This window comes from Stigmatopora argus, chromosome 18, assembly GCF_051989625.1.
Source record: "Stigmatopora argus isolate UIUO_Sarg chromosome 18, RoL_Sarg_1.0, whole genome shotgun sequence".
NCBI lineage: Eukaryota > Metazoa > Chordata > Actinopteri > Syngnathiformes > Syngnathidae > Stigmatopora > Stigmatopora argus.
In genome coordinates this window covers 7,314,458-7,339,460 of record NC_135404.1, presented here as the reverse complement: position 1 = coordinate 7,339,460, position 25,003 = coordinate 7,314,458, and the positions used below count along the sequence as shown (strand labels likewise).

General features: G+C 39.8%; 1 protein-coding gene across 2 annotated transcripts; it reads left to right on the top strand.

Moving 5' to 3' along the window:
• The first annotated feature begins 186 nt into the window (after positions 1-186).
• Positions 187-24,943, top strand: prkcea (protein kinase C, epsilon a). 2 transcript variants are annotated; one of them, XM_077625418.1, is made up of 16 exons: positions 187-758; positions 900-1,416; positions 9,981-10,044; positions 14,235-14,400; positions 14,475-14,509; positions 15,148-15,236; positions 15,328-15,457; positions 15,981-16,123; positions 16,200-16,302; positions 17,855-18,069; positions 18,134-18,307; positions 18,385-18,539; positions 19,489-19,627; positions 19,702-19,890; positions 21,211-21,357; positions 23,161-24,943. In XM_077625418.1, the coding sequence occupies exons 2-16, from the start codon at positions 1,072-1,074 to the stop codon at positions 23,308-23,310; spliced, it is 2,244 nt and encodes a 747-aa protein (XP_077481544.1). In that variant the 5' UTR covers positions 187-758; positions 900-1,071; the 3' UTR covers positions 23,311-24,943. The 2 variants fall into 2 exon arrangements, with proteins under 2 accessions (XP_077481544.1, XP_077481543.1); XM_077625417.1 differs by having other exon boundaries at positions 873-1,416.
• The last annotated feature ends 60 nt before the right edge of the window (positions 24,944-25,003 follow it).

Genomic DNA, 25,003 nt, shown 5'->3' with positions numbered 1-25,003 from the left:
TGATTTGTGCAAGCTACTTTTAACACCTGGAGTACCGTTGAGGGTGATAGACGTCCAGTCCATTTGTCCGAATTGATTGGACGTCAATCACCATCACATTTGTTTGTTTATTTTAAAAGCACTTTTTTTCGACACTGCCCGTTCGCGTGAACGTGCCACGGTCTGCCTCCCCTTCCACGGTGGCGCGCTTGAGTGACGCGTTTTGCGCATTTCCTGCGGGCACGCGCGGAGACGGGAAGCAGAGGCAGGCGGGGGACGGGCGCGCGCACGCACGCACGCACAGTCGCACGCACACACGCACACAGACACACACGCACACACTCACACGCCGAGAAAAATCCAAGGCTGGCGAAGAAACCAACGGGGGAATGATGCACTCGTGAACGCCGAGGAAGCCAACACGTACGCCGGGGCAGGGGAGGCGGACCACTCGGACAAATCGGACGACTTGGAGCCATCGTTCGGTTGCGGGAGCGAGCCCCGTGAATTGAGCGTTTAAGCGGCGGGGGATTAATCCTTCCAGGCGGAGGGGGAGCGACAGCCCGCAGACGGAGGGGCCGGAGACCGGAGCGCCAATCCCGGATGGCTAGGCGCGGCTTCTCCCGCTCTCTCCCCCACCCTGATCCCTGATCCCGGAGCCCGAGCGAGGCACACCGGAGACACACCGGGGGCCCAACGAACCCCGTGTACGCCAGCGTGTAGGGGAGACGGGGGTGGGGAGGGAACCGAAGAAGACGAGCTCTCAGTCGGCGTCCAAGGTTTGAAATCCCCGGCCTTGTTTCCGCTCCGTGTCCGAGCATAAACAAACACACAAACAAACAAACACACACCCAAACAAACAAACAATCTATCTTCATCCTTATCATTCGCAGGGTTACCCGAGATGTTTCTGTCTGCAGAGTGCAGGCGTCGTTGTGGGATGTAGTGGTCGCCCCACCGTGGACTGGACTGACTCTACCCCACGCGCCCCCGCACTGGTTGGAAGGAAACCAGTGGAAAAGGCAGACAGACAGACAGACAGACGACCCCCAAAACACCAGGCTCGGCCGAGGAAGGGCGGAAGGCTCGGCCATGCCGGTGTTCAGCGGCCTCTTGAAGGTGCGCGTGTGCGAGGCGGTGGACCTGAAGCCCACTCCTTGGGCACTGCGTCATGCCGTGGGCAAGAGCGGGTCCTTCCTGTTGGACCCCTACCTGGCGCTCAACCTGGACCAGACCCGCCTGGGACAGACGGCCACGCGCACCAAGACCAACAGCCCGGCCTGGCATCAGGAGTTCTGCACCGAGGTGCGTGAAGGCCGCAGCCTGGAGCTGTCCGTCTTCCACGATGCGCCCATCGGATATGACGACTTTGTGGCCAACTGCACCATCCAGCTGGAGGACCTGCTCCAGAACGGGACCAGACACTACGAGGACTGGGTAGGTGGGCTCCCCGTGCGACGCCGTCGTCGTTGCCAGTCGGGTCTTTATCTGTTTTTGTACCGCTTGATACTACCAAAACAAGGTGATAAAATGAAGTCTTAACATGTTTGACCTAAAGCAGACTACTAAACCAATTTGTATTATTTGGTATTCCCAAAATCTGGTGCCAAATAAGATATTATGGAACAAAAATCAATGAATTGAGCACCAAACTAATTTTCAAATCAGATTCTATAATCAATTCTGTGAATAAAACAAAACTAGATGACAAGGTGCAGCCAAAATCAATTCGTAAACCAGTTACTCCAAAAATCAGATCCCAGATTAGGATTCAGCAAAACTATTTTCCATTTTATGAAACAAAACTGCGATTCCCCAAAAAAACAAATGCCAAATCAGCTAAAAATAAAGATCATATAAAACCAGACAGAATCAAATTTAACTCAAAACCTACTAATTCAACTCTAACCTAGTGTCAAACCAATTTCTACCAAAACCAGGTGCCAAATGCTGAAGTACAAACTCCTGGTGTTAAGCCTCCTACAAAATTAGGTCCTGCCGAAAATCCAGACGTCAAAACAACTCCTACTCTCAAATCAGATACCACAAAAACCACCTCTCAAAACAGCCACCACACAACATGGGATTAAAATGTTTTAAAACTGAGTTTACGCATCCCGTTTAATCCAGTGCCACCTTCCGTAATTCTTTGCATTCCTCCCGAGTCCGGTCGGAACCGGCAAGTTTCATACCCGCGCATCCAGGTTGCGTTAACTGGCCGCCCCCACTCTGAGCCTCCTTTCATGACTTTGACATCCATGTCGTGTAATCGAATTGGTCTCGGTACCGTGATGTCGGAATGGAGCATCTGCAAGCCGTCGCGTATAAAGGACCCGTTTGTTCGGGGGCTTGAAACTTTGCCCTTAGTGGCAACATGTGATACGCACCCCCCGGGTCTACAGTACTTTTGTTTTATCTCGTCTGACTTTGTATTCCGATGCTGGGTTCAATTAGACGCTCGTGTTTTCTGGAATTTTGCGCCGAAGAGCTCCACGTCTTGATTCCTTCTAGGCCATTGACGGCGATTATTTGCTGGCAAACTCTCTCCGCCAAAACGGATTGGACGCGTTTCACCATCGATGGCAGCCAAAGTATTACGTACTGCGTCAAAAGTTAGAAAGATTACTGCCGTTCAAAATGGATTTTTCATCTAACGCCGTCAAATGGCACGGAAACGCGACAATTCCAGAGCGGCGTCACGCTTATGTAAGCTTTTGTTTGGATACGTTAGCGTACAAACGAAGGTCAGACGTTACGGACCACTCAGGCGATCGAACCGGCTCGTATTGACTAGCTCGCCGGTCAATCGTTACATCACCGCGACACGGCATCTAAATTGCAAACACGTTCTCGTGTGGATAAAAAGTCGCTTTACAGAATGATTTGCTTCATTAAATAGTCCACAATTGATTTTTTCACGGGAAAGCTGCGGTTCACCGTATTTTCTCGCACATACGCCGTATTTGTTGCAAAAAAAAAAGACTGAATCGAGAGTGTGCACAAATTAGACTTGACGGAACGGCTTATATGCGCATTAATGAGACAAGTTAACATGCACGAAACGCCATAATGCGGTCATTTATTTCAAAATAGAGAAAAGAAAAACAGATAAAATGCTTAACAACATTTATTTTGATGTCTCTGAAGTATTTTTGCAATAATTTGTCTTTTTTTTGTAACAATCAGTTTTTGGTGATAAAGTTAAGATACCGTTGAACCAAATCGGCGTTTCCGTCCTTACAAACAGACTCCCCCCGGCCGTACTTGGGTAAAATATTAACCAGGCTTTGATGCTTATTAATTGCCCCCCACCCACCGACGGAGTAATTGAGATGCTTAGTGAAGAGCGTCCCTATGGCGACGCTGACAGGCCGTCCCCTTGGTGACAGCCTCGCACCTACGGGGGAAGAGGAGGACGAGGCCAAGAACAAGCGGGAATCACAACAAAGTCCCACTGAAATCATTTCAAATTCATCTTATACTGCAGCTTTTGGCCATAGAAAAGAACAAAATATATAGGTACCTGAACCAGACAATAATACCAGATAATACTTCGACAAAGTCCCAACTCAGGTACTACGACCAAAACCAAATGTTAAACTTGTTCTACATAAGAGATGCTACCAAAACAAGATTAAAGCGGATAAGAGGTAGGAAAACATTGACTACAAATCCAGGCACCAAATGAGTACTTCCAAAAGTAGATGCAATCAAAACTATATACTGTACAAATCAAAGGAATGTCAAAACAGGGATGACCAAAATCAAAACAAATATTACCAGAAAATCAATAACTACTAAAACCAAATACCAAATTAGGAATTACCATCTAAAACAGGGGTGTCAGACTCGGGTTGGTTTGTGGGCCGCGTTAACGTCAACTCGATTTCATGTGGGCCGGACCATTTTAGATATAATATTTAGATTTTTTTTAAATAAATGGATTAAAAGAACTGGATTAAAATCCCTGAATATTCAGCTTTTTATAGATCTAAAAGAATGTTTATTTTTTAATATATTTTTAGATTTTACAAAATGGTTTTTGAACTAAAAACACAGAAAAATGGATTAAAAAATTACAATTATTGATTTAAAAGGGGGAAAATCAGGAAATTGAATATACATCTATACTCTTCATTTTAATTTGATCCTAAAACAGAAAGTTGGCACTCATGATTTACTTTCCCGGGCCACACAAAATGATGCGGCGGGCCAGATTTGGCCCCCGGGCCGCCACTTTAACACATGTTATCTAAGATAATACCATAGCCTTGTGCAGTATAACCAAAAAAAAGACACTACCAAAATCCACTTCCAAATGTCTTTGTATCAGAATGTAACTAAATACCTCATAAAATCAGATAAAAAAAAGACTCCCCAAATCAGGCGTCAAATTGGCTAATTAGAAAACCAGCTACCATGGTTACTAAAACCAGGTGCTTGAAATTTTTCAATTTTTCCCTGACTTTTTCTCGTTGCAACATCTTGCGCCCACGTCTTGTGGTGTGTTTGCTGTCATCGAGATTACGCGGTCGCACTTCAAAGTTGGTGCGTGCGTGCGTGTGTAGGAGGCTAAACCGAGCCAGAAGATTTTAGCGTGTCCCAAAATGGGGAATTCTGTTTGCAGCCTCCTCGTCTCTTTCTCCATTTTCTTGCAATATGGTGGTGGTTTTTTGTCCTCACTTTGCTCGGAAAAGAAGAAGTAACGCTTCACTCTACTTTGCAGGTGTTAGTTAACGTATTGCGATTTGGCTTGGCCGTCCGTCTTGGTTCCGGATGTTAGTTTCTTCCTCTTTACTATTGCCATGTCAACACTTGAACGCACCACTGGTTCCATCGCATAGTCTCCCATGTTGGGGATTACAGCAATCCCTCGATTATCGCGAATTCACTTTTTTGCGATTTTTTTTCTTCCTGCTATTAATTATTTTTTAAAGTTCCTAAAAATGTGAAAATCCACGCTGACTCGTAGGTTATAATAGGGGTGGCCCTAATTTTTTGATTATCGCGGCTGCCATTGACAACAATTGGCGTCCATTCGATTTGATTCTCAATCAGATCATTTTGTTGATAAGTTCTTGTGCATTGACTTTTTTTCTCGACCAAAAAATAGATATAGAAAATATTTCTAGTCCAGGAATCAAAGAACTCTTGATGTTTTTTTTTAAATCAAAAGAAGACTTCTTGTTTTCTTCCCTCTTTTATTTTGAGGGGAAAAAAACCCAAAATTAAATAAATGACAAAAAATGACAACAAACATCTTTTTACATATATAAAATTATTTTTCCTTTTACCAAATACATTTCTTAAAAAAATATACATTTTTGCAAACTAAAACAAGAAGTTTTTTCCCTTTCTATTTTTTTTTAATTAAATGGTAATATTTGAGAAATCCCTAAAAAATATAATGGTTACCCTTCTGTAATTGGCTGGCGAACTGTTCAGGGTGTCTCCTACCTGAGGCCTGTAGTTGTCTGGGATGGGCTCCAGCACCCCCCTAGCTTTCCTTTTTTAAACAATAAATAGGAAAAAGCTCTTCAGGGTCTAAAACAAAACCAAGGTAAAGTTTTACTGCGTCCAAGTAAAAGTCGTAAAGATGAAAATGGACTGAATAATCTTGTGGTTTTGATGGTGAGGTCAGCCGTATCACTCGCAACGTGAAGGCGAGCCCTTCTTCTTCTTCTCTTTTCCTCGACCGTCATTTGAGCCGAGGCCTTATCTAGCGCACCTAATCAGAGCTCCCAAGTGCGTCCCTGCCTCGCTCTTGTTTAGGCACACTGCGTAGCTCCTATTACATTATTAGCCGTCTATGATGTTGCATTAAGAATGCATGAGGCTCACGCTCCCTCGCTGCCTCGCTGTTCGCTTCTCTCTCTCGTGGGCTTGCATCAGAAAGTGTGCAAAGCGTTGGAATGACCTGGATTTCCCAACCTGGAAATTGGGATTCTCCCTTTTTAACCCGTTTTGGGCTTGTTCATTCTTGTTTGTACGCATTTCCATCTGCGATTCGACGTGTTTGTGCGTCTGTTCTTGTGGGCGTATGTTCTCGCGTGTATTGTTGTTTTGCTTGTAATCCTTTTATGTTTGCACGTGTTCTCATGTGCATGGTTTACCTCGGAAAACTTGCAAGGACTGGTGGAAAGAAGCCTGCTGATGGCCCATTATGTTTTTCTTAAGAAATACATAAAGCAGGGTTAGGGAATCTATGGCTCGGGAGCCACATGTGGCTCTTTTGATGGGTACAAATGGCTCACAAAAACCTATTGGCTTTGAAATGTAAGCATGGACCATAAACTTGAGTTCATTTAACTCAGCGAATTAAGGTCATAGTATTAACTCGATAAAATAACTTTGGAATACTCAATAGGTTATGTAGGAGACTTAAAGAATTTGTGTCAAGTTTATTTAAAATCTTCAATTGCCATGATTTTTTGCCTCTCAAAGTGGTTCGCGGGCCGCTTTAACGTCAACTTGATTTCACGTGGCCCGGACCATTTTAGATATAATATTTAGATTTTTTTTAATAAATGGATTAAAAGAACTGGATTTAAAGCCCTGAATATTCATTTTTTTATAGATCTAAAACAATGTTTATTTGAGCTTTTTTAAAATATATTTTTAGATTTTACAAAATGATTTTTGAACTAAAAACACAGAAAAAAATTGATTAAAAAATTACAATTATTGATTTAAAAGGGGGAAAATTAGGAAATTTAATATACATCTATACTCTTCATTTGAATTTGATCCTAAAACAGAAAGTCGGCACTCATGATTTACTTTCCCGGGCCACACAAAATGATGCGGCGGCCCAAATTTGGCCCCCGGGCCGCCACTTTGACACCTGTGACGTAGGCATTGGTGGTTGAATATATTGTCTATGTACGGCTGTATTTTCATGCCAGTGGTATTGTTAGCGTGTTTGTTAGCATCTCGCAACACAAACACTAACTGGCTGGCACGCGCACGCTAGCGGCCCAGCGCCTCGGTCGCGGCCAAACGTGTCATGTGACAGATGGATGTGGGAGGCGGCTTGTCAACGAGCCTAAACGCTCCTCCGGGGGCTGCAGTCTGAGTGGGGGGTCCGAGCCGGCCAGCCGCCAGCGTACCATCGATACAATGCGTGCTTTGAGCGCCCTGTCTGCGGCGCATATGGCGCCTTTTTGTGTGTCTTGGTGTTTGTGTGCTACGGCGTTTTGAGGGAAAATGGAGAGGGAAATTTGACAAAAAAGTACAAAAAAGACATTAGTATGAATACTGACATCCTCCCAATTTTAATGAATTGAATGTCAATCGTCATTCGTGGCATTCACTCAGTAAATTGCCATCTTGATTTAAGATCATAACTTCATTTAAGAATATTCCCAACCCCTAAATTCATTCTTCTTCCAAAAAGTAAAGAATTTTTGATCATTTTTCAGAGCACACTTATTACACGATATTTGTGAACATTTACAAACTGAATAAACATACAAAAAAGTAGTTGAAAAATTTGAACTTTTGCAAAATTCGTCCATTTCTCGCCTAAATGTAAAAATCGTATCATAACCTGAAATGTAAAATGGCGCATCACTACCATCTGCTGGCAATTGTATGGCAGTAAAATTGTTACCAAACTTGAAATTGACTGTGAAGCAGCGTCAGACCCTCCCGTTTAAAAGCCAGGTTTGTGATGGTCTCTTCCTGCTTGCATTTGCTTCCTAATTCGACTAAGAAGATTAATGAGGCCAGCCAGATTCTTCTGGCTGCTCCTACCAACGAGGATTGGGTTTCTATGTTTGTGAACTCAAGAACGTGATGTCAACTGAGGCCTCCGGCACCCTCACGTGCAACTCCGTCATAGCCAGAAAACTGGACTCTTTCTTCTTGTTTTTTTCCATTGAAAGTCAAAGCACAAAAATCAACCAGCTTGAAGATGTCAAAAATCGGTCAATTTTAAGTCAAAATATTGCTGGGCTTGTATGAACTCGTTAGTTGTCATCAGGATTATTCTTTAATGTATTTTCTTTAATTAATCATGTGGAAAAAACTAAGTATTTGTTAAAGGAAAACTAATAATGGTCAAAACATCCTGCTTTACTTGAGTCCCAAGCAAGGTTGCAATGGTTAGAGTTTAAAAAAAAATCTCTAGTTCATTTAGTTTTAATTAATTTTTACAGTGAATATGCAATTTAAAAAAAAAAATCTTCTATAATTTATTAATTTTAGCCTTATCTGTCTCTGTGTCAACAACATAGGAAACCAGTCAGTGGTCATTCTATATTAAAAAGACATTTTATGTAATTATTTGGAAGATAAACTACATTTAGCATGCTTAGATTTTGGTAGTCTTTCAATGATTTTATTAATATTTCGTTCTGCATCCCGATTTACTTTTGCAGGCCACAAAAAAATGATGCTGTGGGTTGGATATGGTCCCCATGACAACTGTAATGTAAACAAAAAGTGATAATAATCAGCACACAAGAACATTCATAGCTAAAAAAAACACTCCACTTCACCAAACTCGGCTTATGCAAGAGCCGGCCGGCGTTTAAGGATTAGCGTGTGGACGACAAGAATCCCCATCTTAATTTTACACTTGCCAATATATAAAAATAAGATAAAAAAAAAACACTCAACCCGATAATCATATCGCTGATTTGATTGTCTCCGATCAAAAATCAGAACGTGGCAAGGACAGGATATAAATATGAATTTTTGCTGTCTCATATTTGTCCGATTGGCGAGTCGGGCCGCTTGCGTAAGAGGATCTGCGGCCGTCCGTCCCGGAGCTTAACCAAAGATTTTATTTATTTATTTATTTATTTTAAATTCACCCTCCCGTTCCTCATACACCGCCCCCTCCCCAACTCTAATCTGTGTAATTGCATGTGTATTGTAAGGGGATGATGTCATAAGGGCTTGAATAATTCGGTCAGATGCTGTCTTTTATAACATTTGGGATCTTAATCTTTCCCGGTAATCGCATCCTCAAGCGCTCTGCCTTTGGTTTGGAGTGTTTTTAGAGGAAATGTCTTTTCCAAGCAACCAATGACGGCGAAAAGTCGCCATCAGTCAAAACGGATCGCATGTTCATTGTCGTCAATTGCAGCCAGTGTTAGTTTTAGCCAGTGGTGTTCCGTGAGGGCATTCAAGGCCTTCTCTGCTGGCCTAAGAAATATCTGAATCATATATTTTGTCCATCAATACTTATTAAATAATTCCAAATTGTCTGTTAGCTTCCTTTCATTGCTTTTCCCCTTGGTTGCACTGCTTCCAGATGTGTGTTTTCATATTGAAGCATTTAACCAATCACATTTCAGCCAGTATTTGTTGCCAGGGTCAGAAATCTGCCTCAAGGCCTTCACAATCAGTTCTGCAGGCTCTGCTGCATTAAACAAGCGTCGATAAGACTGTTGCTTTAACCAATCAGATTGCGAGTTGGCAACACCACAATGCATTGTCGAAGGCGTAGGGATACGTCATCGCTTTCACCAACTATGATTGGCTAGTGATTAGCCAGAGCTACCAAAGTGTATCTGGAGCGAGCTGCACAAGCAAATATATTGTTGTGTTGATTTAAAGCCATTTTCAAGACGGACTATGCCAGAAATACGACAGGACAGGCTCGACTTTCAGCATTAGCTTCGATGGCGATATAAAAGAAGGAACAAAGAAAGGAGGATGGATATTGTGTACAGTTAAAAATGATTTTTTTGTGAGTAAAATATGGCTATATTCCTAAATAATATTTAATTTGTATGAGGTTATTATTGATGATTTTTTATGTGTCGCAGCTGTAGCTGCAGTAGAGGGTTTATAGCCATAAATAGTTTTTTAGGGTTGGATTGATTCCGATAGCAGAAGGCGTCACTAGGAAATGCACGGACCACCACTGGTTTTAGCCATGGGTCCTGTTCTATATCTTTCGAAAATAAAAGCTGTCCTGGGATGTGCCTGCAGTCAAGTCCACATCCATTTATTTCATTTTTTTTCTTCTCCCCCTCCTTTTTGTCCAGATTGACTTAGAGCCCGAGGGGAAGGTCTACGTGGTGATTGATCTGTCTGGATCGTCTACTGAAGGTGAGACACTAACCCGCGCAATGGTGCATTCAAATACTTTTCTTTTGTAGGCACATTTTAGAAAATTGTCAAAAATATATTGCTTATTTTCTTATTTTTCACCCATTAAATATTAGTTTCGCACCATTTTCGTCCAGTCAGAAAATTAAAAAATGTGTTTTTTAGCTTAGTTTTATTTAATAAGATTCATTTAATATGTCATGATCAGTAATACAGTCATATTATTTCATTGCGATAAATTTCACCTAACTTTACTATAAAATATTGCCCATCAGTAACTTCCTTTGACTTTTAATATATTTTCTATTATTATTATTATTTTTAAATTTGAATTGACTTCACCATCAAATGTTACCCATCAGAAATATTTCTTCAAAATACTTTTACTGACTATTATTGAATATATTTACAAAATTAGATGTAGGCTGGTTTTAATGTTTCTATTTGACTTTTAATCAGCCCGAAAATTCAAAGTGTGTGGAGTGAGTCCATAGAACATGACTATCCAATATGTCAGAAAGTAGTAATTTCCTTCTAGTTAAAACGCATTGGACGTCCATCTCAGTCAATGGCACTGAAAGATGGCAACTCTCTGATGGAAGAAGAGTGCAGATGGTCAGATTAGGTCAGATTATTCCCTTCCTGCAAGAAAATGATGGCGACGCTTGCACACACATGAACCGCGGAAGTTCAAGAGCGGGCGTGGCAGAATAGCGAGGTCACGGCGCGAGCGACCAATCGGCGCCGAGACGCGCCGCTCCCTCAGACGCTTATCCTTAGCTCAATCTCACCTGCTATTTTAAGAAGCTCCTGCCTCGGTGTCCCGTCGTCACGGCGACGTCGCCATCCATACGCATGCACACGCTCCCGCTGGAAAGCGGCGCGGCTATTTTTAGGTGTGTGTCTGCCTGCATGTGTGTGTGTGTGTGTTTTCACAGGTGCCGACTTTCTAGGTGATTTGACAATACGATAGAAAAGAAAATGGTTGAAAATATATGGTTGCATTTTTATTGAAAAATTGTAGTGTTTAAAGAGTAAAAAGTGTAGTGTCAAATTAACTAAGTATTGCTGTAAAAAAATACATTTTAACTAGTGAAGCTTTGATTATAAGACCATAAGGGGCCTTAATATGGTATTAAAATGCAATTTTCATCTTAGAATTATGTTCCGATGCTGCGCAATATGTCCATTTAGTTGTAAAATATTTAGCCGAGGGTGGGTGTTAAAATTGATGTTATGGTGATTTTGACTTCAGTTTGAACTTTTATGGTGGAATATACCCGGAAGCATGTTTTTTTCCCCCTTTTTTAAAGGATTTAATTTCATTTAGTATCATTCGCTCCATCAGCAATGAAACTATATCAGCAGCATCAAAGATAAACTGGCTCTTTCTGAAAACAGTTGCTCTAGTATGGTTCCTGAATTTAATTTGTCTAATTTTAATCATATTTATTCTATAGTTGGTTGTTTTTGCATTGTATATAATGTTATATATTTGTCTATGCTGCGGTGGTACCCTTCCCTAGTTATAAAACTGCATGAGTCTTCATGATAATTTATTTTTGATAATCTCTGACATAATTTTGAACGACCTGTAAAAATATATTTTTATCAAAATTAGCCAATATATTATTCTAATAGTATATGGTGGTTAGTCTTAGTATAGACACGCTTAGTGGCTCTAAAGTGCGTACGTCGCTGTCGCTAAGCCTCATCAGCCTTTTCTGTCCTCACTTATGAGTGTGTGTGTGTGTGTGTGTGTGTGTGTGTGTGTGTGTGTGTGTGTGTGTGTGTGTGTGTGTGTGTGTGTGTGTGTGTCGGACTGGGGTGTTTGGGGTGTGTGTGTGTGTGTGTGTGTGTGTGTGCGTGTGTGTGTGTGTGTGTTCTGGACAGATGGATGATGTATTATGTAAAACAAAAGTGATCCCACTGATGGCCTGTTTAGCTTGTTTAGCTGTCTCCACCCTCTCGCCAGCATCTCTCTCAGTAAAAGACCCCCCCCCCCCACACACACACACACACACAAACACTTACTAACTGCACAATGTAATCTTGCCTCTCCACTCTATTGGATCAATCGATTAAAAACCTTAAAGTTAATTATGTTTCAGCACACATAAATGCGCACATGTTAATGGATAGAATAGAAAGACCATTTCAGTTTTTGCTTTAGTTGTCTCAATGTCAAAATGTGAATAAATGCAATATATTGAAAATTTTAAAAACTAAATGTAAAAACAGAATGAAAAGTGAATATTTAGTTTTTTGAACTGAAAGAGAAATGATATACAGAATAAATTGAAAATAATTATTGTTTACTATTTTTTCAGAAAGTATGTAAATAAATAAAAATCTGAAAAATAAAATAGAATGTAAAAATAAAAAATTACAAAAAAATGGAGCTTTAAAAAACGCAAATAAATAAAAGAGAAAAATCCAAAAAGAAAAACATAACACATTAACTCCCTTTTAATACAGAAAACTCTTAAATACAAAATAAATAACAGAATTAAAAAAATAAATTAAATCAATTAAAAAAGAAAAAAGAAATGTAAATTAAACCACCCCAAAAAATAAAGAGTATATTTTTTCTATGTAAAAATAAATTTAGGTCTGTTATCCCATTTTTTGGACGAAAAATGCTTAATTAAACACAAAACAAGAATACAATGTTAAGCAAAAATGCAGGAAAAAACATCGATCACTGTTTTTTCATTAAAAATGAAATTAAATAGTGCATATAATATGATATTCCCTTTTTAATGGACTCGTTTACAAAAAATAAAGAATGAGACATTAAAAGAAAAAATCAACAGTGTCTCTAAGCGATCCAAATACGTGTGGATCCATTTAATTTTAGCCCCGAGAAAGGAAATGCGAATCTACTCCAAATATGAATCACGTCGAACGGGGTGCAAAAAAGTCAGCGCAGCGCTCATCCCACGATAGCTCTCCTGTAATTGAGCTCAGGAGGAGTAAGCACATCTCCGCCTCACCCACCGGAGAAGCAAAGTAGGACGCCGGGAATTGCGTGGCGTGTGTGGGAAGAGGGCGCGCGGGGGCGCTTTTCCCTCGTCTTAAGGTCGCCCTCCAAAAGCGCTCGTCTCTCCCGGGGAAGCCGAGCGGACGAGAGGAGTCGGTTTTTTTATTCCAACGCGCCGTCCTGGCTTGTGCCAGCGCCCACACGTCCAGGTATAAATAGCGGCCATCTTAGGCGAGCGAGCGGTGGGCCGATCCAACTCTCCACAATTGCACAACACACTTAACTCACTTTTTCTTCATTTTTTGAACAATTGTTAGTCACCTAAAAGTAAAATAAAAATTTCGAAACTGTGTCGCAGGCTTTCCTTTCATTTCAGGGCATGTATGGGCCACTTACCATAATTTTGGGGTCATTTCTTTTTAATTTGTTGCTTGCCCTTAATGGCATAGTTGCTTCCAGTCCAGAGGAATTGGACGTCTAGCGCCATCAATGGGACCGCAAGCCAAGCAGTGGCCGCCAATTTTCGATAGAATTAGACTATCTATCATTGTCAGTTGCAGGGAACTAAATTATTTGGGGATATTGATGAACCCCTTCCTGTTGATTTTGAGGCATTTATGAGTCATATCCTGTTGATTTTGGGTCAGCTAGTACAGTAATCCCTCGATTATCACGTCTTCAATTATCGCAAATTCACTACCTCACAATTTTTTTCCGCTATTATTTATTTTAAAAATTCTTGCTACTAGGACCCATCACTGAAGAAAAAAAAATTATAGAGGTGACCATACTTCGCGATTTTTCGATTTTCGCGGCCATGTCTGGTCTAGATTAACTGCGATATTCGAGGGATTACTGTAATTATAGATACTTTAAAGGGGAATTATTGATTTTGGGTCATTTACAAGTCACTTTTTGATTGTGGAACCCCTGCTGTTGATTTTGGGGCTTTCTCTATCACTTTCAGTGTTTACTAGCCACTTACTGTTCATTTTGGATCTGTTCTTGTAACTATTGGGGTATTTGCGGGTCACTTCTTGTTGATTTTTGGGCATTAACTGTCGAGTTAGGCTTCAGATAAACCACAGCTGACTTTAAGCTGCAGGCATCCATGTTTTAATTTGCTCCCAGTGCGCATAGATCGGACGTCTTTTGCATCAACATCATTAAAAACCTGATCATTTCAACTTCTCTGTTTCCCACGCAGCCTCAGGAGCCAACGACAATGAAGAGCGCGTCTTCCGGGAGCGCATCGGGCCGCGTCGGCGCCAAGGTGCGGTACGCCGGCGCGTCCATCAGGTCAACGGACACAAGTTCATGGCCACCTACCTGCGGCAGCCCACGTATTGTTCGCACTGCAGAGACTTCATCTGGTAATTCCGCACTGGCAATTCTGCAGGTTTTGATGACCCGGTACTAATTTGAACATCGGTGTTTGACCTTTTAGGGGTGTCCTGGGGAAACAGGGCTATCAATGTCAAGGTGAGTGCATCATAAAAACACAGTAATTGTGCTCTTTGGGGGGGGGGATAGTTGATTGTAGAGTGTGTCGATATGACGATAATTGTTATCAGGATTTAAAAAAAATTCAGTCTATCGATGATTATCACGATAACTATCAGATCTCTGTTTAAAGCTTGAAACAAAATGAATAAATGACTTTCCTCCTTTTCGAATATGAAAGTAACTATGTTACCTTACTTTAGAACAAAAGAGAATATGATGATTTCAAAAAGTATTTTGTTGTTCTGTTGTGCGATAAAGATAAGACAACTCCCTCCTTACACTATGAAAAGTAAAGAATAAAACATTTATACATAAAATGGGAAAACATCTTGATATCAAGTAAGAAAAATAGACATTTAAAAAAAAACGCCAGGGAGAATTCACTTGAATCTTTTAGTGGGTCGGGTTGGTGTTGTCCTGCATCTCATAATTGCTTATTTTGGCTGTGTTATTGTCCTTTTGCATTCATGCTCCACGTTAGCCTCTATTGCTAACATGCCAAAACACTGGAGCTAGTGTATAGTTGATTGAAATCAAAAATTTCCCCCAAAACAACACCATTCATACTTTGGTATTCCCAACAAAACTAAAGTATAATTTTTTTCCCCTGTCAGTGTGCACGTGCGTCGTCCACAAGCGCTGCCACGAACTTATTATCACCAAATGCGCTGGCATGAAGAAGCAGGAGGACACCCCAGAGGAGGTGAGCTAGCATTTTCCAACCCCGAATGTTGGCGAGCAATACCAGGTGACCCTTTGTTTTATTTGTTTTTTGTGGACGGCGTTCCCTGCAGGTGGGTTCGCAGCGCTTTAGCGTCAACATGCCTCACAAGTTCAGCATCCACAACTACAAGGTGCCCACCTTCTGCGACCACTGCGGTTCGCTGCTGTGGGGGCTTTTGAGGCAGGGCTTGCAGTGCAAAGGTGCGTTTGGGTTATAAATTAATAATCAGGGAATTGTTGACCTAAAATGTTTCCAAATTCCTTTATTTTAGTCTCTTACTAGCAGATATTTTCTAATTTGTTGTTTTTGTTTTATTGACATAATTTAAATACTTTTTTCTTTTCATACACTTGACATTTTCAACTTTAAAAGAGTTAGTTTTTTTCAGGTTTTCTTATGAATGTTCATTTACCCATTTTTTTTGTTCGCCTGTTTTCATAATAAGGCAATAGAGAAAACTACATAATATTTATTCATTTATTTTTGTTATTAATTAAAAAAGGGAAAACGCTATATGCTCTTTATGTATATACTTTTTTAAATGTTTTTTTTCTCCATAAAATCTTTTCTTTTCAATCTTGTCGTTCATTGATAATACAGATTTTTTTTCCAAAATTGTATTAATGTTTTTATTATTATTACATATTTTCTTATTATTATTATTATGAAAAAATATTAAAGAAGTGGATTTACATGATTTCCTTTTTCTTTGTGTTTTTCCAGTGTGTAAGATGAACGTGCACAGACGTTGCGAGAAAAACGTGGCCCCCAACTGCGGCGTGGACGCCCGCGGCATCGCTAAAGTTCTATCCGACTTGGGGGTGACGCCCGATAAGATTTCCAACACGGCGCAACGTCGCAGGAAGGTAAAACATGGGGCTCTCGACAAATAATGGCCCCTGTAGGTGAAAACACTCCATTAAAAAGACTTTTTCGGGGCAGTTGACGCCAGGCCAGGAAGCAGCCCCCCAATCTCCACCAGAGCTCTCTCAGACGGAGACCCCCTTCAGCCAGCCAGCTGTACCCACCTCGCCCTCCCAGCAGGGTAAGTCCCCAAAAGAATAAACCCCGACCTCTGTTTTGTAGGCGCTGAATCCACATTGATACAAAAAAACATAGAAACACTTGACCCAATCAATCTAGGACTATATATTAAAAATAAATAAAATATATTTAACTACAAAAACAAAAAAGGGCAATATTCACAGTTTTTTCCTTCTTTTGTTTTAAAAATGCTAATAAAAAGTGAGAAAGTAAATAAAAATACAAAATATAAGATGGGTATTGACTTAATTTAACAATGGAATAATTTTTGGGATGAAAAACGTAAATATATATATTTTTTAAATGAACATTTAAAATGTTATGTTATTATGTAAAAGGAAAATAAATATTTGTAAGCAACAATCATAAATTTAAACAGAATATTCAATTTCCCTCCTTTTTTCTCTAATGTGTAAATAAATATAAAATATAAAAAATATTAATTATTAGTAATTTTAAGTAAATTTGTTAGCAACGCATTAGCAGCTATGAGAGGCTGGAAGGTGCCATACCCTCCCAGTCCAAATGGATTGGACTTCTATCGCTATCAGTGGGTGACAATGATTTTTTTTGGACCATTCAAATTGAGAACAGCCACGAGATTGTTTGCTCTTAATATCCACATTAGCCGCCGTAGCGTAACAATGCGAACAATGCGGCAGTGCCTTCTAAAAGAAGTGCGAGCGACCGGAGAGCTTAGCGGAGGAATTCTAACGCGGCGCCCACCACCATTTGCTCCTCGCGGTTAGTCATCATCTCCTCTCACTTGTTCTTGCACAAATAAAGTTCACTTGTTTTCTTGTGCAAAGTGGAAAAATAGGTAGCAACAAAGAAGGAACATTTGGGAGAAAAAATACGATCGTATATGAAAATGTTTTTTTCTTTTTGGTTTCTAATCTATTTCATTTTTTAATTGACTCATCATAATTAAGTGGAATTTCAAAAACATGAATTTTTTAAAGCATTTTTTTTCTTCAAATAAAATATTGGGATCATTGAATTAACCACTTTATGTTTTAATTTACATGTAATAAATATGCATTGGAGGATTACATAAGTACATGAAATTAGTGTTATTTTAAAAAAAAAAAACTTTAAAAAGAATATTATATAATATGCAATATTTTTCTCTTATACTGACATACATAAAGGTTTTTCTTGTATATAAATGTTAAATTTACATTCATCAAGATCTTAAGTTCATTCGGTGTATATGAGAGGAATAAAAGACTATGACATATGTTTTAAAATATGGATTTAATGTTTATAAATAAATGAATTGAATTACACTAAATACATTCTAAATAAAATGGACAATAAACACGATTCAAGCATTATTCTTGCATTAAATCAGCTATTTTCCCTAAAACAGTGCAAATAAATACCTTTATTTATTTTAGTCATTTTTTTGCCATTAAATTGGTTAGTGAAAATCCAATGTAATGGTTGAATATAAACCCATTTTGCATATACGGTACAGTTAGTTTACCTTTTGACTATTAACCTGATTATTGAGCAATGTGAAAAAGAACATGTGCTTTTTGTGGCCCCAGACTTGGCAGAATTGGAACGTCTACAGGACGCTCTGTCCCTGGACCAGCAGGGCCCCCAACACTCGTCCTCTTCGTCGTCGTCGTCCTCTGCCACCTCCACCACCTCCCTGTCCACCGCCTCGTCGTCGGGGGGCCGCGAAAACGGCCAGAGTCAGAGGAGGACCCTCAAGGACTTTAACTTGATCAAAGTTCTCGGCAAAGGCAGCTTTGGCAAGGTGGGTTACTATTTATTTATTTTATTTTTTTAACGCATCCGTCTCAACGACTTGGCCTTTTCAGGTGATGCTGGCCGAGCTAAAGGGGACGGAGGATGTTTACGCCGTCAAGGTCCTGAAGAAAGACGTGATCCTGCAGGACGACGACGTGGACTGCACCATGACGGAGAAGCGCATCCTGGCCCTGGCTCGTCGACACCCCTACCTCACCCAGCTCTACTGCTGCTTCCAGACTCGAGTAAGACGCCACGCCGCCGTCTTTGAAAATGGGTGCCTTTTCTTACAAATACGCTCTTTTTTTTGTTTTTTCCCCAGGACCGCTTGTTTTTTGTCATGGAGTACGTGAACGGAGGCGACTTGATGTTCCAAATTCAGCGTTCGCGCAAGTTCGACGAGCCGCGCTCGCGCTTTTACGCCGCCGAAGTCACGTCGGCGCTCATGTTCCTGCACCGCAACGGCGTCATTTACAGGTGCCATTGGGAAAAAGTGTTTTTACATTGACCACACAAAAACCTAGTCAAATTTTGTAATGTTTTTTAATTTTTTTTTATATTTTTTGATCCTATATTAATGAACTGGCAATAGATAAACCAGATATGCTCTCAAAGTTAGCTTTTTTTTTAAATACATTGACCGCATAATACCTTTATTGTATTAAAACTTACATCACCGATGTGAAGAAAAAATATCAACACCCTTCCTACTATCCTAACTGCTTCAATGTTATTTTATAAATGAACTAATTGCTGTTGGCAATATTTATGGATAAATGTGTGTTAACTCATGAGTTAGGTAGGTTAAATTTAAAGGTTGATCTTTGAGAGGTCATTCAAGATTGGAAGTTAAGTCACAAATCAGTTAACTTCAATTTGAGTTGAAATTTTGCTTTAACCTAAATGAAACTTATTTAAATTCAGTCAGAAATGAGTAAATTACTAGTAAATGTATGTCATTAATGTTTGAGTTAACTCACAAATGAGCTCAATTGTTGCATTTATGTCTGAATTATTTCAATTTATTGGTGTATATGTGTCTGTGTATATCTTTGGTGTAGTTTTAGTCATTTTGTAATCATAATTTGACTTCGAATGATTTCTTTTTCATGCTCATGTCTTGATCATTGACATTGTTTTTTAAGCCAAAAGTCAACCTAATTATTTACTATATAGAAAATGGGATTTTTGCATTGAATTCATTTTCTAAAATATATATATATATATATATATATATATATATATATATATATATGTATGTATTTCTTTACTGCCCATTTCAAAATATCTGTGGGCATCACCAATACGTATAGTACAATTGGGTGACCGGAAAATATTCTCCTGTGGCCCACAAATGGCCACTGGACCACAAGTCTGAGACCCCGGTCCTATGTATGTGATTAAAAAAATGTGCATTTGACGACAGGGACTTGAAGCTGGACAACATCTTGCTGGACGCGGAAGGCCACTGCAAGTTGGCCGACTTCGGCATGTGCAAAGAGGGCATCGTGAATGGCGTGACCACCACCACCTTTTGCGGCACGCCCGACTACATCGCCCCCGAGGTGACCGCCAAAGAGGCGACCGACCCCAAAAGTTGATTGATAGATGGCGGTTACATTTTTTTTTGCTGTGGCAGATTCTCCAGGAGCTGGAATACGGCGCGTCGGTGGACTGGTGGGCGCTGGGGGTGCTGATGTACGAGATGATGGCCGGGCAGCCGCCGTTCGAAGCCGACAACGAGGACGACCTGTTCGAGTCTATCCTCCACGATGACGTGCTTTACCCCGTATGGCTCAGCAAGGAAGCCGTGTCCATCCTGCGAGCGGTACGTTCTTTCATTCTTCTTCATTTGCTTTTGTACAATTTACATTATTTGCCTTTTACTTTTTTGTCATTTTCAAAACATTTCACTACTTGAAATACAGCTTTTGGTGTTTGTTTTTAGGTTTTTGCATGTCTTTTAATTAACAGATTTGAAATACATTTTATTCTGAATCTGAAGTTCCATGTTTTACTTTTTTAACTTATTCTTTAAGAAAGGTAAGATTGATAATATTATTCTTACATTTTTTAATTTTATATCATATTTATATCATTTTGGTAGTGTATTAGTATTGCGTTTGATTTGTTTGCTTTTCACAGTTTGATTATATTTTAAATGCAGTTTAATTTTGTTTCAAATTGTGTGTTGATATTTTTGTTCTTAAATAGTATATAAAATTCACAACTTTTACTTTTTTTATTCTCACATTTTGGATTCCTTTTAATTTGCGCAATTATAAAAATATATATATATACATATACATATACAAATACACACACATATATATGTATTTGTATTTGTGTATATATATATGTATATGTATGTATGTATGTATGTATGTATGTATGTATGTATGTATATATATATATATATATATATATATATATGTGTATATATATATATATATATATATATATATATGTGTATATATATATATATATATATATATATATATATATATATATATATATATATATATATATATATATATATATATATATATATTGGAATGATATCGGCAATTTCAAAAGAAATGAGCTTTCATCATCTTGACTGCTTTGTTTCATATTTCCAAAAACGTTTCAAAACGTAATTATATTTTGGGTCATTTTGGACCATTTTTTTCTACATTCAGCATATCATTTAAAGTAATTGATATCTGCATCAATTATCCCAATGAAATCAGCCTCCATTTCTGCCTTTTTACTGGCACCACGCAACCGTTTCATTCACATTTCCGCGCACTAGAATCACACCAAAGTGCACTTGACCGTGTTTAGCGCCAATAGTTTGGGAGTTTCTATTAAAAAAAGCCAGCCAGAGGTTCCCCCACGCTAACAACGTGATCACAGAGCCACAAATTGCCGCGGCCGTATCTAACGGGGGAGGCGCGCTTTCAGCGGCGGCCTCCTGACCGAGCCGCTTCATTAGACGCCTCTCCGCGCCATTACGGCTGCCAACGTGGCGATTAGCGGCGGCCCCTTCTGTGCCCCGCCGGTTAGCCAACGGAGGAGATAAAGAGCCGCTTCTGACGCCAGCGACTCGTCGAATAAGCGAATCTTTTGACGTCAATCCGCTTGCGTGTGCTTTCTGTGTGGGTAGTTTATGACCAAGAACCCGGCCAAGCGTCTGGGCTGCGTGGTGAGCCAAGGCTGCGAGGAAGCCATCAAGACGCACCCCTTCTTCCGGGAGATTGACTGGCTGCTCCTGGAGCAGAGGAAAGTGCGACCCCCGTTCAAGCCACGCATTGTGAGTAGCATTTTACGAGCGTTAAGAAATTGCATGAAAGCTTTCATGCGAAAATTGCTTATTTACTCTCCAAAACCTGGCAGGGGATTGTTTTATTTAACTCATTGGCTGCCAAAGTTGTTTGCATTTTTAAATAAAAATAACAACAAGAAAGGAAAAAGTGAGGAAGAAAATGTTTTCCTTGTGTTTTAAAACCGAATAACAATACGTAATTAAAAACATATGAGGAAAAAAATATATTATTTCATCTATATTTTAAAATGTTAATTGAGCCATGAAAAAGTAAATGCGAATTCAAATAAATATGGAATTTATAAAATAAATACAGTATTTCAAATAGACAACATTTATGCGTTTGCTGCCAGCCTTTCGCGTCTAAATAAATTGGACGGCTATTGTTGTCAATAGTAGTCAATGAGTTTAATTTTACGCAGATTAAAAAAACTTTTGAGTATTACTTAGTAAGGAAGTGTGTATTTAGCTTTTTAATCATGTTGAGGTAATTATTAAATGTTTATTAGTGTATTAATTCATCAATTTAATTATAACGATAGAAAAACATTCATTTTCCAAGCTGCTTATTCTCCCTTTTTTTAAAATGAACAAAAAAGTCACTTTCCCTATAAAGGTTTAAAAGGTTTAAATAAATGAATGGCCAGAAAGTCAGGGGTTAAAGGTCAACTTTTGCAGAGGGCTGTTCAGGGTGTCTGGAAGGGTTAAACAATAACAACCTGTAGATGGCAACGCCCCCTGGCGGTGCTGCACAAATAATATTTAGTAAATGAAATGGCCCACTCAGATATCGGCATTCTGTATCGTGTTTAATGATAGCCAATGTAAGGTGGCCATGTATGTTTTATGTTATTCTTTCTAGGTAATATAAAAATTGGCAATTCAAATTTATTTTATTTTTTAGAAATTCCTTTTTTGCACTGCTTGAAATGAAAGAGGTTGAAATAATGATTTACTCTTCCATATTGCAATTGAATTCAACGTTTTTTTTATTTTCATTTTATTTTAGCGGGGTGTCCTTTACATTTTTTTACATGTAACCAGCCACTCATTTTCAATTGCATTGTTCACCCATTTTTCCCAAAAGACTTCGTTAGTGTATGTTTATATATATATATCTCATCTTATTTCATTTTCTTAACCGCTTTATCCTCATTAGGGTCGCGGGGGGTGCTGGAGCCTATCCCAGCTGACTTTGGGCCAGAGGTGGGGGACACCCTGAATCAGCGGCCAGCCAATCGCAGGGCACGAGGAGACTCTCACACTCATACCTTTGGGCAATGTAGAGCGTCCAATCCACCTATCATGCATGTCTTTGGAATGTGGGAGGAAACCGGAGTACCCGGAGAAAACCCACGCAGGCCCAGGGAAGAACATGCAAACTCCACACAGGTGGACCGACCCGGATTTGAACCCAGGACCCCAGAGCTGTGAGGCCGACGTGCTAACCACTCGCCTGAAATTGAATTCAACTTATTTCTTTTCATTTTATAGGTGCGTCCTTAACATTTTTTACATGTAACCATTTTCCAGCCACTCATTTTCAATTGGATTTTTCCCCCAAAACTCTGTCAGTATATAGTCTACATATTTTTCTTTTGAAAATGACCTCACTCATTTAGGGGTGTTTTCAAATGAAGACATTTTTGTACTTTTTCCTCAGTCTTTTCATAATTTCATTTCATTTGCGCCCTAATGGTCCAGTGACAAACAGCGTAATGGACTTTTTTTTTTTTTTTTACCCATTTCGGATGAGATGGCCGATGTTAAACTTTCGTCTGTGATCCGCAGAAAACCAAGCGGGACGTGAACAACTTTGACCAGGACTTCACCAAGGAGGACCCGGTCCTCACACCCACCGACGAGACCATCGTCCGGCAGATCAACCAAGAGGAGTTCAAGGATTTCTCCTATTGCGCTCCCGAGGAGACGCACACCTAACGCACTGGGCACTCCTTTACTTTTTGACGCTCTCCTTACTTCACGCGCGTCGCCGCCGTCGTCGTCGTCGTTGTTGTTCTCGTTCTTGTTGCCTGGATTTGATGATGAATATGCACACCCGCTTTCTGCACACCCGCATACACCCACATACACAGCTTCCTCCTCTTGTATATATGATCTCTCAATCCATATATTAGCCTGTGTCACGTGACCGTATCGTGTCGCTGTTGTCCGCGAGCTTGTGGCGCATGGACAAGCCGCCCTAAATTGCACCCAGTTTTTCTCTTTATTTTTTATTTTGTTTAACTCTTTGGCTGCCATTGAGTGCGATAGGAGTTTAATCCATTTGAGCAGTTAACTTGAGTTAATCTCATGTGTTCATTCAAAAGAGTTAGCGCTTTTGTAATTTTTCCTCGGAGTTAGCTCAAATTTGAGTTGACTCATTTGGAAGTTAACCCTAAAAGGACTCAAATGTAAGTTAGCTGGTTTGCGAGTTAACCGTGGGTGAACTGAAGTTTGAGTTAACTCATTTGTGAGTTTGTTTCCCTAGGTAAACTCAAATTTGAGTGAACTCATTCGGGACTTTGATCTGAGTTAAAACTGAATTTACTTAAAATTGCGTTCACTCATTTGAGTTAACCCAAAGTAAACTCAAATTTGAGTTAACCCCACGTGAATCCAAATCCGAGTTAACTTATTTACAAGCAAATTTGACAGTTGTTATTTGCGAGTTCAAACACCATTTTTAATTGACGCTCCAATGTTAACTGCAATTTGAGTTAACTCGTCCGTTAAAGCTCAAGTACGAGTTCAATCGCAAGTTTAACTGATGTGTTAACTCTAACGTATTTGAGATTTTCGACAAACTCGAATAACCGTTTTGTGAGTTAACTCGTAGTTTTCTGCCTAAACAGTGACATTCATCGTTGTCAATGGCAACCATGGAGTTAGTTACCGGCTGTCATTGTAGAGCAATGAGGTCCCTGACCCCCCGGTTTTGTGCAATATACACCCCATCATATCTCTCTATATGACCTATTTTCTAGCTTTTTTTAAATCATTCTCTAATGGTATGATCGCCGCTCGTCTCCACCCAATGAATGTGCAGCTTACTCACAGGCTATTGAACTAATTACAAACGAGCCGCCGTTTTGTCCTGAATGTACTACATTTTTGCGCGTTTCCATGGTTACCAGCAGTGTTTCCCCTCGCCCCTCGCAGCCAAACTGCTCGCTTACTTTTACTTTTCTTTTTCTAAAACTCTAAAAAAAATATTCTTATTGTAAAGTGTATTACCCAGACGACATGTTTGTGTATATTAATACTCTTAACTAACTATATGGTCAACCTGTTACAGCCTGAGTGAGCGGACCAGCAGTTGAATTTCCTCACAATTGCACGCCGACACACACTCACACCGATGAAAACACACTGGATGGACGTGTTTATGTGTGTGTGTAGTGAAGATTCACTCAATCCAGGGATTAGTAGTCTGATCCTGTTCACACTATTTTACGTTGTGCCAAAAAGAGAAAAAAAATGAAAACAAACCAATGTAGTTGGACGTGCTCCGTTTGCCGTCCGTTCGTCCGCTTTGACTCCAAATAAAACCAAAAGGAAAAAAAAAAGCAGAGCCGGTGATGATGCTTCCTTCCTCTTTTTTAAGATGTGGTTGGAGGGGGAGGGGCCGGGG